This window comes from Cetorhinus maximus, chromosome 15 (genome assembly GCF_964194155.1).
Source record: "Cetorhinus maximus chromosome 15, sCetMax3.hap1.1, whole genome shotgun sequence".
NCBI classification, from domain to species: domain Eukaryota; kingdom Metazoa; phylum Chordata; class Chondrichthyes; order Lamniformes; family Cetorhinidae; genus Cetorhinus; species Cetorhinus maximus.
In genome coordinates this window covers 57,732,303-57,751,468 of record NC_135893.1, presented here as the reverse complement: position 1 = coordinate 57,751,468, position 19,166 = coordinate 57,732,303, and the positions used below count along the sequence as shown (strand labels likewise).

The 19,166-nt window shown below is 44.9% G+C and overlaps 1 protein-coding gene across 7 annotated transcripts in view; it reads left to right on the top strand.

The window, feature by feature from the left end:
• The window catches only part of cog7 (component of oligomeric golgi complex 7), a 63,774-nt gene that overhangs the window by 12,804 nt on the left and 31,804 nt on the right, over positions 1-19,166 (top strand). For 3 of the 7 annotated variants that reach the window (XM_078558442.1, XM_078558443.1, XM_078558444.1), the window contains 6 exons: positions 3,222-3,419; positions 4,871-5,019; positions 6,295-6,411; positions 7,333-7,501; positions 12,470-12,552; positions 13,130-13,252. In XM_078558442.1, coding sequence (XP_078414568.1) covers positions 3,254-3,419; positions 4,871-5,019; positions 6,295-6,411; positions 7,333-7,501; positions 12,470-12,552; positions 13,130-13,252 — 807 coding nt within the window. In that variant the 5' untranslated portion in view covers positions 3,222-3,253. Of the gene's footprint in view, positions 1-3,221; positions 3,446-4,870; positions 5,020-6,294; positions 6,412-7,332; positions 7,502-12,469; positions 12,553-13,129; positions 13,253-19,166 lie in introns of those variants that run through there. The other 4 variants (XM_078558445.1, XM_078558446.1, XM_078558447.1 and 1 more) reach the window with 2 other exon arrangements.

Here is a 19,166-nt window from a genome sequence, read left to right as displayed (position 1 = left end):
CCATGTTGACTCTGCTTGATTTATATTATGCATTTCTAAATGCTCTGCTGTTACATCCTTTATAACAGACATTTTCCCAGTGACGGATGTTAAGCTGACTGGCCTATATTTACCTGCTTTTTTGTCTCCTTTTTGAATGAGGGTGTTACATTGGAAGTTTTCCATCAACACCCACTATCTCTAGCTACTTCCTTTAATATCCTAGGATGCAACCCATAAGGCCTTATCCTGATGGACTTAGCCCCATTAGTTTCCCTAGTACATTTTCTCTCGTGATAGTTATTGTATTTATTTCCTCCCTCTTCCATTTGCCCCTTGATTATGTAGCATTTTTAGAAAGCTATTGGTGTCTTCTACCATGAAGACTGATGTAAAGTATTTATTCAACCCCTCTGCCATTTCCTGATTCCCCATTATTATTTCCCCAGCCTCATTCTCTAAGGGGCCTATGTTCACTTTGGCCTCTCCCTCCCTTTTTATATATTTTAAAGAAGCTCTTACTATCTGTTTTTATGTTACTTGCTAGTTTACCCTCAAAGTTTATTTTCTCCCTCTATTATATTTTTGGTCACCTTTTGTTGGTTTTTAAAACTTTCCCAATCCTTTGGTTTACTACTAATCTTTGCCACATTGTATGTTTCTTTTTCTTTCAATTTGATACTATCCTTAACTTTCTTGGTTAATCTTCCTAGAATCATTCTTTGTCACTGGGATACATCTTTGTTATGAGTCATGAACTGTTTTTTTAAACGTCTGCCATTGTTCATCAACCATCTTTTCTGCTAAACTCCTTTCCCAGTCCACTCCAGTGAACTCTGCCCTCATTCATTTGTAATTACCCTTATTTAAGTTTACCCATTAACATCTTTTAGTGCCGTTATTTCATTTATCTTGTTTCGAATACTGTGTGCCTTTAAGTAAAGAGCTGTTCATTTTGCCTTTTTACTATTTGTTTTCCCCTTTGACCCTATTTGCTGCTTTTTTTTTTTGTTTGTACACTGTCCCTTCCTGTCACACTCTGGGAATCATTACCTAAATAGCTGCCCTGCAATGCTGCCATATCCTTTTACTTTGTAAGCCTACATATCCCCTCTCCAGATCCCTCCTCTTCTCTCCCCCCCCCCCCCCCACCCCCACCCCCTATTTAGTTTAAAGTCCTCTCTACAGCCCTAGTTATTTGATTCGCCAGGACTCTGGGTTCAAGTGAAGCCCGTCCCACCAGAACAGCTGCCCTCTACCCCACTACTAGTTCCAGTGCCTCATGAACTGAAACTCATTCCTCCCACACCAATCTTTGAGCCATGCATTTAACTCCTTGACTTTATTTACCCTATGCCAGTTTGCCCGTGGCTCAGATAATAATCCCGAGATTATTACCTTGGAGGTTCTGTTTTTTAATTTAGCACCTAACTATTCGAATTCTTTCAGCACAACCTGCTTACTAGTCCTATCAATGTCGTTGGTACCAACGTGGATGATGACAGCTGGATCCCTCTCCTCCCACTCCAAGTTCCTCTCCAGCCCTTTGGGACTCATGCTTACAGCTGCAGAGAACAGTATCTAACCACCTAATTATACTGTCCGTACCACTATTGCGTTCCTATTTCCTCCCCCCAACTTGAATGGTTCCCTGTACCATGGTGCCGTAGTCAGTTTGCTCATCCTCCCTCAGTCCCCACTCTCATCCACACAGCTTGCAAGAACCTTGTAACAGTTGGACAATTGTAGGGGCCAAGGCTCCTCGAATGCTACCCACTGGGACCCCATACCTATAGCCACACCCTTCTCTCCCTGATCACAGGCCAAATTTGAATGACCTAATCTGAGGGGTCTGACTGTCTCCTGGAGCAAAGTGTCCAGGTAACTTTCCCCCTCCCTGATGTGGCGTGATGTCTGCAGCTCGGACTCCAGCTCCTCAACTCGGATCTGAAGTTCCTTGAGCTGCAAACACTTAATACAGATGTGTTCGCTCTGGATCACCTTGGTGTCCAGCAGGCTCCCACATGCTGCAGCAGCAACACATCACCCGTCCTGCCATCATTATCGTATTTTATTTAATTTACTAATTAGTATCCCTGCCCTTTACACTTGAAGAATCCCCCGCTCTTTACGCTTTATTGTAAGTAGTTTTTTTACACCAGTATCGATCTTATACTTAACAAGCTTTTTTTAAGAAAAAGAGAAAAGATAAGATTAGAGACCTAAACACAAACTAAAGACCTTACTTTTACTTTAAAGACTAGAAATACTCACCAATCCTACTCACCAATCAGCTGCTTTCCCTGCATTGGAGGCAGTTCAGAGAAGGTTCACTAGGCTGATTCCTGGGAGGAAAGGGTTGCCTTTGGGCCTGCATTCATTTTAGTTTAGAAGAATAAGACGCAATCTTATTGAAATATAAGATTCTGAGGCGGCTTGACAGGATAGATGCTGAGAGGATGTTTTCCCTCGAGAAATCCAGAACTAGGGGGTACAGTTTCAAAATAACGGATCTCCCATTTAAGCAGATGATGCATTTCTTCTGAGAGTTGTGAGTCTTTGGAATTCTTTGCCCCAGACAGTTGTGGAGGCTGAGTCATTGAATATATTCAAAGCTGAGATAGGCAGATTCTTGAACTCTAAGGGAGGTCAAAGGTTATGGAAAGTGGAGTTGAGGCCAAGATTAGATTAGCCATGATCTTACTGAATGGTGGCAGAACAGGCTCAAGGGACCAAATGGCCTCCTGTTTTTGTGTTCCTAAGTATGGAAATAAAAACACACAAAACAAAAACAGAATTACCTGGAAAAACTCAGCAGGTCTGGCAGCATCGGTGGAGAAGAAAAGAGTCGACGTTTCAAGTTGAACAGTTCTGTTGAAGGGTCATGTGGACTCGAAATGTCGACTCTTCTCCACCGATGCTGCCAGACCTGCTGAGTTTTTCCAGGTAATTCTGTTTTTGTTTTGGATTTTCAGCATCCGCAGTAGTTTTTTGTTTATAAAAACACACAGTTGGCAACACCCATCAAGTCAGCATCTGTGGGTAAAACTGCAGTCAATACTTCAAACTGTTGACCTTCTGGGAACATCTGAGTTGTTGATTGCTGTTTTTCCCCTGACTTGAGTGTTTCTAGTATTTTTCTACCATGCAGCCTCTTTCCTCACACTTGCATATGTTTCCTCTTGGACATGGCAGAACGTTGAATGGTTGGGACTTTGTTGAAGTACAGTTTGTTTCCACAGGAGGAGATTCGTCTATTTTTAAAGCACGAAGAATGGATTTCTCGAAATTCCTGGACAACAACTTTGATGTCAAGGACTGGGTGAATGGGGCTTTCAAGACTGTTCAGGAGGAGGAACCTGGAAAGGTGGACAGTCATGCTGCCACTCTGGTGATGAAGTTGCAGTTGTTCATTCAGGAGGTGAACAATGCCATTGAAGGTGCGGGTGTGTTGCAAATTACCTGGGTGTGTGTTCTTTTACCCTGGAATCTGTCAATATTTACAGGGAGTACCTGGGAGTGTGCCAGTATTTATAAGGGGCCCCCGGGAGCATGTTAGTATTTGCAGGAGGTCCCAGGGAATACGTCATTATCGCAGGAAGACTCCGGGAATGTATCATTGTTTGCGTAGGGTCCAGGGGTGTCAGTATTTGCAGGGAGGATAGGGGTGTGTCTATCTTTGCAGAGGGGGTCTCAGGGAGCATCTGAGTCTTTGCAGCGGCGGGGGGAGGCCCTGGGGAGCGCGCCGGTCTTTGCAGGGGGAGGCCCTGGGGAGCGCGCCGGTCTTTGCAGGGGGAGGTCCTGGGGAGCGCGCCGGTCTTTGCAGGGGGAGGCCCTGGGGAGCACGCCGGTCTTTGCGGGGGAGGCCTTGGGGAGTGCGCCGGTCTTTGCAGGAGGGGCCCCAGGGGAGTCTGCCAGTAATTTTTTTTACATATTCTTTAATGGTGTATGGGTGTCACTGGCAAGGCCAGCCTTTGTTGCCCATCCCTAATTGCCCTTGAACTGAGTGGCTTGCTAGACCATTTCAGAACGCAGTTGAGAATCAACCATATTATTCTGGATCTGGAGTCACATGTAGTTTAGACTGAGTAAGGATGGCAGATTTCCTTTCCTCAAGGTCATTAGTAAACCAGATGACAATTGATGATAGTTTCTTGGTCGCCATTACTGAGATTAGCTTTCAATTCCAGATTTACTAATTGATTTTAAATTCCACCAGTTGCCGTGGTGGGTTTAGAACACATGTCCCCAGAGCATTAGTCTGGGCCTTTGGATTAATCATCCAGTAGCCCATTTGCAGGTGGGTCCCAGAGAATATGTCACTATTTAAGGAAGACCCCGGAGTGCATCCGTATTTGCATGGAGTTCCTGGGAGTGTGGTGATACTTATAGGGGATCCCATGGGATGTGTGAGTATTTAAAGGGGGTCCCAAGGTGTGCATAGTATTTACAGGGGCCTGCAGAAGTGTGTCAGTATTTACAGGGGATTCTTGGGGAATGTGCCATTATTTAGTGGGGTACCCTGGTGTCAGTATTTACAGGGGAGCCCTGAGGAATGTACTATTATTTACAGAGGATTCTTGGGGAATATGCCATTATTTAGAAGGGGTACCTGGTGTGTGTCAGTATGGGGGATCGCTGTACAGTTTGTCAGTGTTTACAGGAGGACCCTGAGGAGTGTGATTGTATTTGCAAAGGGTCCCCAAGGAGTTTGTCTGTATTTACATAGTATTGATTGGATTAGAAGCAGGTCTGTTCAGTGTGGACCTGTTTCTTATTCTTGTGATTGCTCCATCTCATGTGTCAGTTCTCAAGTTATTGCAGGTTACAAAATGTCTGGTTGTGTGACGTATGCATGACCTTTCTACCTTACAATCTCTTTTGCGCTCAGAGACCAGTCACCAGGCACTCCAGAACATGCCCAGGGCTCTCAGGGATGTGGAAGCTCTGAAACAGGAAGCTTCCTTTCTGAAGGAGCAAATGATCCTTGTCAAGGAAGATATTCGGAAATTTGAACAGGACACAGCGCAATCCATGCAGGTAAGGATGTTGAATAATTTGAGGCTTGGATTAGTTTCAAGCCTACTCAATGCATGTTGGGTGGTTGTTTTTGAAATGCAAAATATCTTTATTTCTTTTACAAAAGAGGAAATTCTTGTCCCCAGATGTGAACTGAATGCCCTCCCTGTCAGTATGGCTCAGTCAGTAGCACTCATTGTTTCATGTGGCAGATCCATAATCACTTAGTTACATAGAATGTACAGGACAGAAACAGGCCATTTGGCCCAACTGGTCTATGCAGGTGTTCATGCTGCACATGAGTTTTCTCCCATCTCACTTCATCTAACCCTATCAGCATACCTTTCTGTTCCTTTCTCCCTCTTGTACTACTTGAGCTTCTTCTTAAATGCATCCATGTATTTTGACTCGACTACTTGTGGTAGCACACTCTAATCGCTCTTTGGGTAAAGAAGTTTCTTCTGAATTCACTATTGGATTCATTGGTGGCTTTTTTTATATTTATGGCCCCGTAGTTGTGGTCTCCTCCAGAAGTAGAAACAAATTCTCTACATCTACCCAATCAAAGTCCATTATAATTTTAAACCTTTCTTAGGTCACCCCTTAGTCTTCTCTTTTCCAGAGAAAAGAACCCCAGCTTGTTCAGTCTTTGCTGATGGCTGTACCCTCTCGATTTTTGTGTCATCTTTGTGAATCTTATTTGCTCCTTCTCCAGCGCTTCTCTTAAGGTGAGTCCACATCCACATGGTAGGAGCCCATTAATAAAAGATACTGGCCACTGAATTATCAGCTGGGCTCCCCCTCCGTTTGAGGAATGTTTGAGGACTCTGGGCCTATACTCGATGGAGTTTAGAAGAATGAGGGGGGATCTGATTGAAACTTACAGAATACTGAAAGGCCTGGATAGAGTGGACGTGGGGAAGATATTTCCATTAGTAGGAGAGACTAGGACCCAAGGGCACAGCCTCAGAGCAAATGGAAGACCTTTTAGAACAGAGATGAGGAGAAACTTCTTTAGCCAGAGAGTGGTGAATCTATGGAATTCGTTGTCACAGAAGGCTGTGGAGGCCAGGTCATTGAGTGTATTTAAGACCGAGATAGATAGGTTCTTGATTGGTAAGGGGATCAAAGGTTACAGGGAGAAGACGGGAGAATGGGGTTGAGAAACTTATCAGCCATGATTGAATGGCGGAGCAGACTCGATGGGCCGAATGGCCTAATTTCTGCTCCTGTGTCTTATGGTCCTCCTTTCCAATGACCAGCTTGTGTTTATTTGTTTGTTGGTGCATGCTGCAGGTTTTGGTCGAGCTTGACGAAGTAAAGTCCAGGATGCAGGCAGCGTCTGAGGCACTGCAGGAGGCTGACAAGTGGAGCACACTCAGTGCGGATATTGAAGAAACACTGAAGTCGCAGGTAGGACCGGAATATTTTTCAGTTCAGCACTATCATAGATTTCAGTCAAACAGCAGTATAATAAAATGGTATTGGTACGAGGGTGTGGAGCTGGCAGCATGCTGTGTTGTCCTGTGACCCATTATGGGTTCAGGTTGCCCACAGTGTGAATTCCTTGTCTCTGCTCTAGGCACTATGGGGAAAAAGTCCCTCAAAAAACTGTGCAGTCAATTAATTGGATATCTGCCATGCCTCAGTGGACAGCGCTCTGACCTCAGAAGGTTGTGAGCTCAAGACCCACACCGGAGATTTCAGCACATGATCCAGGCTGACACACCCAATGCAGTACTCAGGGATCACTGCACTGTCAGGTGGCATTTTCAAATGAGGCATCAAACTGAGTTGGTAAATGTGCTGCCCTGTGTTGTACAGAGTGGAAGGAGCCAGTTTTGAGTTTTGCTGTGGAATCTCAGTCAGGTAAGAAATTTTAGAAATAGCCCAAGGGCTTTTGGTATGGAGAAGCAGATAATATCAGCTTGGGCTCTGTCTGCTAGTGGGAAGTTGGGATTGTGTGCGTGTGTTGACTCTGTATACATGCATGTGTACGGATGTATCAGAAGGGAATAGGCTTGAGTTCAGTTGTGATGGCCATTGTAGTCAAGAAACTGCTAACCCACACTACAGTAAGGGTCAACCCATGAAAGACAGTGATTTGGCTGAGATGGCAACGGTTGCTGAGTTCCCATGGAACAATGCAGCCATCCCACCCCAACACAAGAAAAGAAGGGTGGTTACTGTTTGTTTAAAAACTGCAACTCTCTGCTGAAGTAGCCAGATCGGGAACCCGGGGTTACCATATGTCATTGTCTTGGTTGCTCTGGGGAAGGGTGGCTGCTCTTTACGTGGTGGCATCCAGTGATGGAAACGATTTGCCCCCCACAGGACGTTGAGACTATCTCGGCCAAGCTGACCAGTATGCAGAACAGCTTGGCAATGCTGGTCGACACACCAGATTATTCTGAGAAATGTGTTCACCTCGAGGCGCTAAAGAACCGGCTGGAAGCCATGGCGAGCACACAGATTGTGGCTGCGTTCAACTCTCAGTCTGTTGGTGAGTGATCTGGGCTCTGTGAGTGCAGTTGGGATGTGTGGCATATTCACTTTGTACACAGTTACATTTGGTTCTGTTCACCCTTGTTTCAAAATGAACAACCAACTTGCATTTATATAGTGCCTTTAATGCAGTAAAGGTGCCCAAGGTGCTTCACAAGAAAATTATCAGAATAACATTGATGATGAGCCACATAAAGACTTATTAGGACACGTGATCAAAGGCTTTGTTAAAGAGGTAGGTTTGAAGGAAAATCTTAGAGGAGAAGAGAGAATTAGAAAGGTAAGGAGTTTCTGGAAGGAACTCCAGAGTTGAGGACCCTGGCAGCTGAAGGCATGGTCACTAATAGTGAAGTGGTTAAAATCAAGGATGCACAACAAGCCAAAATTGGAGGACCGCAGAGATCTGACTGGAGGAGAACCCAGAGATGGGGAGGGGCATGGAGGGATTTGAAAGGAAAAATGAGAATTTTGAAATTGATGTGTTGCTGGACCAGGAGCCGTTGTGGGTCAGTGAGCATGGGTGAAGGATGACTATGACTAGCGGAATAGCTGTTTCAGAGAGAAAGAGAATGCTGGCAACTGATCTTCTGTTCTTAACATTCTGAGAGAAGCTTGGGTGCAAAGTTAGGAAACAAACAGCAGGGGCTATCAGTGAGTAATCTTTGATCACTCACAATGAGAACTGAGTGGAGGGAATGTGAATGACACCAGAATACGAACTTTTAAGAAGTCAGGGTTTTTCCTTTGATATGGAGAGTTAGGTTGCAGAAGGAGCAGGAATCCAAAAGTTTTACCAAAAGGCTAATGGGTTAACTCATTAGCAGTGGTCTTTTAGAACTATCGGGAATATTAAGAACAAAGACAGGAGGGGGGTTAAATTAAACAGCACAAATCTCTCCTCTCACCCACCTGTCCGTAAATAGAAAGCTGTTTTTGATTTGTTTCCCTCTTTTATAAGTGGTAGCCTGTTTCCCAGCCCTCAGTTTTAGCGTGGTCCAATTTTTATTTCTAACTCCACAGCAAACTCGAGATAGGATGAACTCAAAGGGTTAGTTTACTTACACACACAAAATGCAGGAGAAGGGTTGCAACATTGCCTCCTTTGTGTTCATACAGTAAAAGAGGGATAGAGAAAGGAAAGGTTTACAGTACAAAAACCACAGGAAAAAAAATGCTTCACGTGGGTTCCAATTTCCAGAATCAAAGTCCAATAGGTATTCCTTCACGGAGGTCAGCGGATTGAAAAACAATGCTGTATAATTCACTTTTCCAGTGATATTGACATCATATGATGAGATAGACATGCAGAGATGGTCAGTCTTGTAGACAGTGGTACAGAATTTCTAGCAGAAGCGGTGTAGATGGGGCTGGGTGTCCAACCTGGACCAGAGCTCCTTGTCTGTGATGCTGCTAGTTAGATGGTAAAATAGCAGACTGAGACTTTGCAATCCAACAAGGCAATATTACTGGTGCCACAACCCAGAAGTCCATGTCACATGACACCCACCTCTTCACACTGCCTTTGATAAAGAGTTTGTATCCCTTGTCTGGGTTCCTGAGATTGTTGAATGCCTCAACCATTAAGAATTGAAAGGAAGGTTGCGAGGCCCTTTCTCTAAGCAGACAAGCAGACTCCTGTTGGCCAGCCTGGGTTATGAAATACCGATGGCCTATGTATAGTTCTCTTTTTGAATTTGGTTTGTGCGGCCCACAATGTGTCGTTAGTGGCTGTTCAGAGATGATGATGTGAGTTTCCCTGATACTGCCAGGTAGTTTCTGAGGGTCACAGACAGACATAGATTCAGCCATTTTAGGTCTTTGTCCAGTTTTAAATTTTTAGGAATAGCAATGAACATGTCTCCATATATTTTATTTAAGAAATGCAGGGTGAGGTCTTGGTCCCTCACAGCACATTTGTCAGCACTGATCTAAGGTGATCAGCTTGCTTTCATCCGTTTCCCCCTTTCCAGTGCCTTCTTTGTCCCTCTTCTTCAGAAGCTGTGGTGGAGTTAGCCGCATTGTTGTGGCGTGCCCCAAGTGACCATCAGCCTAAGTAATCAGTGCGGTTGGGCTATTTGACTGAGAAGGCATCACAATCAAGTTCAGTTGCGCCTTCAACCAACGGCGGCACACCATGAGTCAGTTGATATTTGATCACAAATAAGAATCCTGAAAGAACCCTGACCGATTTTTCTGATCTGATCAACTGGTCTCTCCTCCACTATCCCCCAGAATAGCTCAGACATAGAAACTGATTGTGCCCCACAATCCGCCCCTCTTACAGGTCAGCTGATTCCAGGATTAAACCAGAAACCTAGGTCGTATTCATAGAACACAATGGACTTTCCTGTGTGTTTTCTGAAAGTGTTTTTTTTAACAATGTATTAGAAAGAAGTTTGAATTTTTTTCTTGAAGCAGAGAAGGTTACAGGGCGATAGAATTGAGGCATTCAAAATTATGAATGGTTTTTATAAAGTATGAAGCAACTATTTCCAGTGGTAGGAGGATCAGTAACCAGAGGTTTAAGGTAATTGGCAAAAGAACAAGAGGTGAGATGAGGAGAAATATTTTGTGCAGTGAGTTAGGATATTTTGGCTTTCGCTACCTGAAATGGTGGTGGAAGCAGATCCCATAATAACTTTCAAAAGAGAATTGGGTGTATACTTGAAAGAAAAAATGGCAAGGCTATGGAAAAGAGCAGGGCAGTGTGATTAATTGGATAAAACCAAAATACTGCAGATGTTGGATATCTGAAATAAAAACAAAATGCTGGAAAATCTCAGCAGGTCTGACACCCACCTCCCTGCAAAAAGGGGCCGCCTGTTACTTGTTCTAAGCTGTTCTTTCACAGAGTACTGACCCTTGTTCTGCTATTAACACGTTCTGCTTACTTACCTTTGTCACTATCAGCACCTTCTTTAGTCTTCACTACTACCATTAACACTTCCTTTGTCTTGTGTCCATGAGATCTTTATAATTTCTCCTTAGCCCCCACCTATCGCTGACCTTCTATCCTGCTTTACCTGCTCCACCCCCCTCAAACAGAATAAATTCCATCACATTTCTACTTCTCTTTAGCTCTGAAGAAGAGTCACACGGACTTGAAACGTTAACTCTGTTTCTTTCTCCAAAGATGCTGTCAGACCTGCTGAGTTTTTCCAGCATTTTCTGTGATTAATTGGATAGCTCTTTCAAAAAGGCGGCACAAGAATGATAGGCCAAATGGCTTCCTTCTGTGCTGTCTGGTTTTCTCTGATTTAAAAATTTGGCTATTTACACAGCCACTACAATAGGATAAGCCTACTGTAGGCCATGATCCTATAATATTCCTCAAATCCTTGGTGTGTAGCATAATGTGGCCTTTTTTTCAAGAATCAGCAGAGAAGGCATTGGCCTTAATCCACAGTACACGCCTTTCTGGAATAAGTCTAAAAATGATAACCAGTGCCAACCTGGATGGCCATCAGGGTTCGTTCCATCTCTTCCCCCTTTCCTGGGCCTTCTGAGCAGCTTGCACTAGTTGTGGTGCAGCGCTGGAGATGTCTGGGAGAAGGTAACCTGCTCACACGGAAGACCATAACAGTAACTAAAAGAAAAGAAAGAATTTGCATTTCTATAGCATCTTCCATGACTTCAGGATGCACCAAAATGATTTAAAGCCTTGATCATATAAACTACTTTTGAAGTGTAGCCACTGTTGTAATGTAAGGAACACAGCAACAAATTTGCACATGGTAAGACCCCACAAGCAGCAATGTGATAATAACTGAGTCATCTGGCTTTGATGATGTTAGCTGAGGGATAAATATTGACCAGGACAATGAAGAACTCTTCAGTTCTTCTGTGGAGTGTTTTACATTCACCTGAAAGGATAGACTGGCAAGACTATGGGTAGGGGAAGATATAAATACAGATCTAGGGATCAGCAGGTTCACATCTTCCCTTCACCCCCCCCGGCGGCATTCCGTAGGGATCGTTCCCTCCGGGACACCCTGGTCCACTCCTCCATCACCCCCTACTCCTCAACCCCCACCTATGGCACCTCCCCATGCCCACGCAGAAGATGCAACACCTGCCCCTTCACTTCCTCTCTCCTTACCGTCCAAGGGCCCAAACACTCCTTTCAAGTGAAGCAGCATTTCACTTGCATTTCCCCTAACTTAGCTACTGCATTCGTTGCTCCCAATGCGATCTCCTCTACATTGGAGAGACCAAACGCAAACTGGGCGACCGCTTTGCAGAACACCTGCGGTCTGTCCGCAAGAAAGACCCAAACCTCCCTGTCGCTTGCCATTTTAACACTCCACCCTGTTCTCTTGCCCACATGTCTGTCCTTGGCTTGCTGCATTGTTCCAGTGAAGCCCAACGCAAACTGGAGGAACAGCACCTCATCTTCCGACTAGGCACTTTACAGCCTTCCGGGCTGAATATTGAATTCAACAACTTTAGATCTTAAACTCCCTCCCCCCATCCCCACCCCATTTCTTCCCCCTCCCTTTTGTTTTTTTCAATAATTTATATAGATTCTTCTTTTCCCACCTATTTCCATTATTTTTAAATCTACAACTAATACCTTGTTAGTCTTTCCACCCCACCCCCACTAGAGCTGTACCTTGAGTGTCCTGCCATCCATTCTTAATTAGCACATTTTCTTAGATAATATCACCATCTTCAACACCTCTTTGATCCTTTTGTCTGTGACATCTTTTGATTATCTGCTCCTATCACTGCTTGCTTGTCCCTACAACCAACGCCCCCCACCCCGCCTCAACTTCTCTCTCCCCCCCACCTTAAACCAGCTTATATTTCACCCCTCTCCTAACTATACTCAGTTCTGCTGAAGGGTCATGAGGACTCGAAACGTCAACTCCTTTCTTCTCCGCCGATGCTGCCAGACCTGCTGAGTTTTTCCAGGTAATTCTGTTTTTGTGCAGTATTTACCTGTTTGTATTTGTTTCTGTTTCAGATCAGGCCCAGCTTTTTGTCAAAGTGTTTGTGGCAGTGGACCGAATGCCCCAGCTCCTGACCTACTACTACAAGTGCCACAAGGTTGGATACAACGCTGTCATCCTAGTATTCAAAGCAAGAGCTGGCCAGACACTCTACAGGTTTGGGGTAGTGCAGGGAGTGGATGCAAAGCAGGCTTAATTGCCTAAAGTCAAAAGGGTAAAATATCTGCTGGGGTTCATGAGAAACAGTGGAAATTACTGTTGTGGGGCTGAGCAATTAGCTGTGGGAAATTCCCTGCCTCACAGGGATGAGGAAGATCTCCTGTGTTCCCTTTTAATTTCAGACATAGCAAGTAGTCAATTAGCCATTAACAGCGCATTCCTCCTTCAGTCCCTCTCCATCCAAATATCCCCTGGAATGTGATTCCACTCTTATTATTAACCCCATCTTGGGTGGCAGCATTGGGTGGCGGGTTTAGTGACCCTGCTCCTGATCGCTATTCAATAACTTTCACCGCATGGATTTCCAGGAACTGCAGGTTTGGGTTCATCTCTCATTCGCTGTTCAGGCTGGGACACAATGGTAAGTAAAACAGTGTACTGGAGACAGCTGCGTGAGCACCCTGTGTGTGTCTGTGTGTATTCATTTAATTGTGTTTGTGCTTTGCATTCTTCAGAGTCAACTGGTCTCCACATGGCAGGAGCTGTGTCAGAGTGACTTCAATCTGAATCACCAACTAACAGAGTTCTATGATACACTACTGGCAACATGGCACTCCCAACTACAGTGGACCAGTCAGGTAACATCAAAGCCTACAAATAAAGAAAGGCTCACATAAAGAAAGGAATATCTTGCATTTATATAGCACCTTTCACAACTTCAGGATGTTCTAAACCTCTTTACAGCTCTTGAAATGTTCCTGCTAAGCTGCATGCATATGCGTCCATACAGTAGCCTGAAAGGTACCACACCGGCCTTTTTCCATGTTAAATTATGCATCTGTGGAATACTTAAAGCTCCCGCGCATTGGAAAAACTGGCTGCATGCAACAACGTAACTTTACAGGGTACTTTGGTAGTTACTGTTGTAATGTAGGAAGTGTAACAGACAATTTATGCACAGTGAGCTCCCACAAACAGCAGTCTGATAAATGACCCGGATAACCTGTTTTAGTGTTTGTTGGCTGAGGGATAAATATCAAATGACAGTCCAGTCTAAAATTTCTTGCTGTTTTGGCAAAGGTAACAGCAGAGCAGCACAAATCTCTCAGAAAATTATGGTGTGTCGTAGGTTACTTGTACCATAATTTCCTGGATCTTCTGCAATAGAATAATGGCGCATTACTGTAGATCCACCATTATTATGGTGCTGTTTTTCAAAGCAGAATACCCTATTCTTTTTCAGATTAGTGCCATTTACATCTGCCTGAGAGGAAGACAATTGCCTATATTTAGCTGAACCATTTGGCTAACTTTTGGATCAGAAATATATTCCTGTCACTAGAGGGAGTATGTTATTTTGAAATAAATTGTTCTGGGATACAGGTGACACTAGCAAGGCAGCGTTTATTACCCATTAATTGCTCCCTGGGCTTTAAGAATCAGTCATGTAGTGTGGAACTGCAGTCACTTTTTGATGCAGATCAGGCAAGGCTGGAAGATCCTTTCACAAAAGGGCATGAGTGAACCATTTGAGTTTCTACAACAAATTTTCACAGTCACAAGCCACCAGATTTATTGAGTTCAGTTGCACAGCTTGTCATGGTGGCATAGTGGTATTGTCACTGGACTAGTAATCCAGAGACCCAGGGTAAAGCTTTGGGGACTGGGGTTTGAATCCCTCCACGCCATATGGCGAATTCAATGAATATCTAAAATTAAAAGTCTAATGATGACCATGAAGCCATTGTCGATTGTCGTAAAAACACACCTGGTTTACTCATGTCCTTTACCTGGTCTGACCTACATGTGGACTCAAGATCCACAGCAATGTGGTTTACTCTTAAATGCCCTCTGAAATGGCCTAGCAAGCCACTCAGTTGTATCAAACCACTAAAAACAAGTCGAGAAGGAACGAAACATGGCGGACCACCCGACTTCGACCTAGGCACCAGAAACGACAACGGCAAACTCAGCCCTGTCAACCTTGCAAAGTCCTCCTCCCAACATCTGGGGGCTTGTGCCAAAAATGGGGGAGCTGTCTCACAGCCTGACATAGTCATACTCATGGAATCATAGCTTACAGATAATAATACCCAGACACCACCATCACCATCCCTGGGTATGTCCTGTCCCACCAGCAGGATAGACCCAATAGAGGTGGTGGCACAGTGGTATACAGTTGACTCCAAACTTGTGGCACCAAGTAAAACATAGGCAAGGAAACCTCCTGCTGATTTCACGTACTGTCCCCCCTCAGCTGATGAATCTGTACTCCTCCATGTTGAACACCACTTGGAGGAAGCACTGAAGGTGGCAAGGGCGCAGAATGTATTCTGGGTGGGGGACTTCAATGCCCATCACCAAGAGTGGCTCGGTAGCACCACTACTGACCGAGCTGGCCAAGTCCTAAAGAACATAGCTGCTAGACTGGGTCTGTGGCAGGTAGTGAGAGAACCAATAAGAGGGAAAAACATACTTGACCTCATCCTCACCAACCAACCTGCCTACCACACGTGCATCTGCCCATGACCGTGTCGGTGGGAGTGACCACCACGTAGTCCTTGTGGAAATGAAGTCTTGTCTTCACATTGAGGATACCCTTCATCGTGTTGTGTGGCACTACTATCGTGCTAATTGGGATAGATTTTTAACAGGTCTAGCAACTCAAGATGGGGCAACCATGAGGCGCTATGGGCCATCAGCAGTAACAGAATTGTACTCGACCCACAATCTGTAACCTCATGGCCTGGCATATCCCCCACTCTACCATTAGCACCAAGCCAGGGGATCAAGCCTGGTTCAATGAAGAGTGCAGGAGGACATGCCAGGAGCAGCACCTGGCATACCTAAAAATGAGGGGTCAACCTGGTGAAGCTATACAACAGGACTACTCGAGTGTCAAACAACATAAGCAGCAAGTGACAGACAGAACTAAGCAATTCCACAACCAACTAGATCTAAGCTCTATAGTCCTGCCACATCTCTAGCTGTGAATGGTGGTGGATAATTAAACAACTCGCTGGAGGAGGAGGCTCCACAAATATCTCTACTCTCAATGATGGGGGAGCCCAACACATCAGTGCAAAAGAAAAGGCTGAAGCATTTATAACAATCTTCAGCCAGAAGTGTTGAGTGGATGATCCATCTTGGCCTCCTCTGGAGATTCCCAGCATCACAGATGCCAGTCTTCAGCCAAATTAATTCACTCCACGTGATATCAAAAAACGGCTGAAGGCACTGGATACTGCAAAGGCTATGGGCCCTGACAATATTCCCGGCAATAGTACTAAAGACTTGTGCTCCAGAACTTGCCACACCCCTAGCCGAGCTGTTCCAGCACAGCTACAACACTGGCATCTACCTGGCTATGTGGAAAATTTAGATTTACAGGAATGTTGCAAGGGCTTGAAAATTGCAGCAATGAGGAGAGATTGGTTAGGATAGGGTTGTTTTCCTTGGAACAGAGAGGCTAAGGAGTGAGCTAATTAAGGTGTATAAAATTATGAGGGACCTAGATAGGGGAGACAGGGAAGATTTGTTTCCCTAGCTGTCAGTTACCAGGGGCATAGATTTAAGGCAATTGGCAGAAGGATTAGAGGGGACATGAAGAAAAACTTTATCACAAAAAATGGTGGGCATCTGGAATCCACTGCCTGGATCTGCATCTAAAGTGCTGTAACCTGCAAGGCTACGGACCAGGTGCTGGAAAGTGGGAGTAAAATAGTTTCTTCCTTTTTTTTTTGGCCAGCGTAGATACGATCGGCTAAATGACCTCTTTCTGCAAAGTAACTTTTCTATGGTCTTAATTGCCCAGGTATGTCCTATACACACAAAGCAGGACAAATCCAAACTGGCCAATTACCGTCCTATCAGTCTATTCTTGACCTTCAGTAAAGTGATGGAGAGGGTCACTTTCTTAGCAATAACCTGCTCACTGGTGCTCAGTTTGGGTTCTGCTAGGGTCACTCAGCTCCTGACCTCATTACAGCCTTTGTTCAAACATGGATAAAAGAGCTGAACTCCAGAGGTGAGGTGAGAATGACTGCCCTTGACTTCAAGGCAGCATTTGACCGAGTGTGGCATCAGGGAGCCCTAGCAGAAGTGGAGTCATTGGAAATCAGGGGAAAAACCTCTCCCTCTGGTTGGAGTCATAACTAGCACAAAGGAAGATGGCTGTGATTGTTGGAGGTCAATCATCTCAGTTCCAGTACATCACTGCAGGATTTCCTCAGGGTAGTGTCCTAGGCCCAACCATCTTCAGCTGCTTCATCAATGACCTTCCTTCCATCATAAGATCAGAAGTAGGGATGTTTGCTGATGACTCTCAATGTTCAGCACCATTTGTAACTCCACAGATACTAAAGCAGTCCATGTCCAAATGCAGCAAGATTTGGACAATATCCAGGCTTGGGCTGACAAGTGACAATTAACATTCGTGCCAGACAATGACCGTCTCCAAAAAGAGAGAATCTAACTGTTGCCCCTTGACATTCAATGGCATTTCTATCGTTGAATCCCCAACTATCAACATCCTGGGGGTTACCATTGACCAGAAACTAAACTGGACTAGCCATATAAATACTGTGGCTACAAGAGCAGATCAGAGGCTAGGAATCCTGTGGTGAATAACTCACCTCCTCCTCCCCAAAGCCTGTCCACCATCTGCAAGTGGTGTGTGAGTGTGATGGAATACTCTCCACTTGCTTGGATGAGTGCAGCGCCAACAACACTCAAAAAGCTTAACACTATCCAGGACAAAGCAGCCTGGTTGGTACCCCATCCGCAAACATTTACTCCTTCCACCACTGACACACAGTGGGAGGGTTGATGAGGGTAATGCTGTTGATGTGGTATACATGGACTTCCAAAAGGCCATAAAGTACCACATAACCGACTGGTGAGCAAAGCTAGAGCTCATGGAATAAAAGGAACAGTAGCAACACGGATATGAAATTGGCAGAGTGACAAGAAAAAGGGAGTAGTGGTTAATGATTGTTTTTCAGACTGACAGAAAGTTTATAGTGGAGTTCCCCAGGGATCAGTGTTAGGATCCTTGCTCTTCCTGACGTATATTAATGACCTAGACTTGGATGTAGAATGCACAATATCAAAATTTGCAGATAATCCAAAATTTGGAAGTGTTGGGAACTGAGGAGAACAGTGTAAGACTTCAAAAGGACATAGGTTGATGGGATGAGTGAGATGAAAATTAATGCAGAGAAGTCTCAAGTGATTCATTGTTCAGGTAGAATGTGGAGAGATAATATGAAACAAAGGGTGCAGGAGCAGAGGGACCTGGGTTTAAATGTGCATAATCATTGAAGGTGGCAGGACAGGTTGAGACCAGACAATAAAGAATATGGCATCTGAGCTTTATCTTTAGAGGCAAGGAGTACAAAAGCATAGAATTTATGTTAACCCTGTATGACATGCTGGTTTGTTTTCAACTTGAGTATTGCGTCCAGTTCTGAGCACCACACTTTAGGAAGGATATGGAAGCATTAGAGAGGGTGCAGAAAGGATTCATGAGAGTGGCTTCAAGAGATTAAGAACTTCAGTTATGTAGAAAGGTTGCAGAAGCTGGGACTATTCCCCTGGAAGAATGTGCAGGGCTACAGGGAGAAGATGGGAGAGTGGCACTAGGTGAATTGCTCCTTCAGAGAGCCAGCACAGACATGATGGGCCAAATAGCCACCATCTGTGATGTAAACATTGCATGACTCATTCGAACATCAATGCAAGGTATTAAGTGATGGGATGCAGTTTCATAACCAGGACTTCTCCTAACCCAGAGTCACCCATGGTGTGCATTTATATATCTCTGGCTCACCCCCGGGCTGGCCTGCCTGTGTTCTCCATTCCTCTCCCTCACTCAGGCCCCCCTGCCAATGGGCACGCCCTCAATCCATTCCCCCCCCCCAACCCCCACCCTGTTCCTTTCCTCACCCCCGCCCTTGGCTTGGTCTGTTCCCCTGCCCTCAGGAGCTCCCCTCCTTCGCTCCCCCTTCCTCGGGAGCTCAGCCCCCACCCCCGCTCACTCTCTGCCCTCTTCCATGCCTGAGGTTTGGTGTGTGCTGAGTTACTACATCTCCATAGTGGAGTTGTCAAGGGCTCAGGTGTGAATGACAGTGGGAGCGTGATAACATAGGATGGATATGCCTCTAGTACTTTATCTCAGCAGGAATGTACTCAGGAGAGAATGTTTTTTTTAATTCTTTCATGGGATATAAACATATCGCTGCAAGGCCAGCATTTGTTGGCTTTCGTTAATTGCTTTTGAGAAGGTGATAGGGAGCTGCCTCATCGCTGCAGTCTATTCAGTGTAGGTACACCCACAGTGCTGTTAGGGATCAAATTTCAGGATTTTGACTCATAATGAATCATATTTTGATAATGAAGGAATGGCAATATAGTTCCAAGTCAGGATGGTATGTGACTTGGAGGGTAACTTGCAGGTGGTGTTGTTCTCATTCATCTGCCAACCTTGTCCTTCTAGGTGGTAGAGGTCATTGGTTTGGAAGGTGTTGTCGAAGGAGCCTTGAAGAGTTGCTG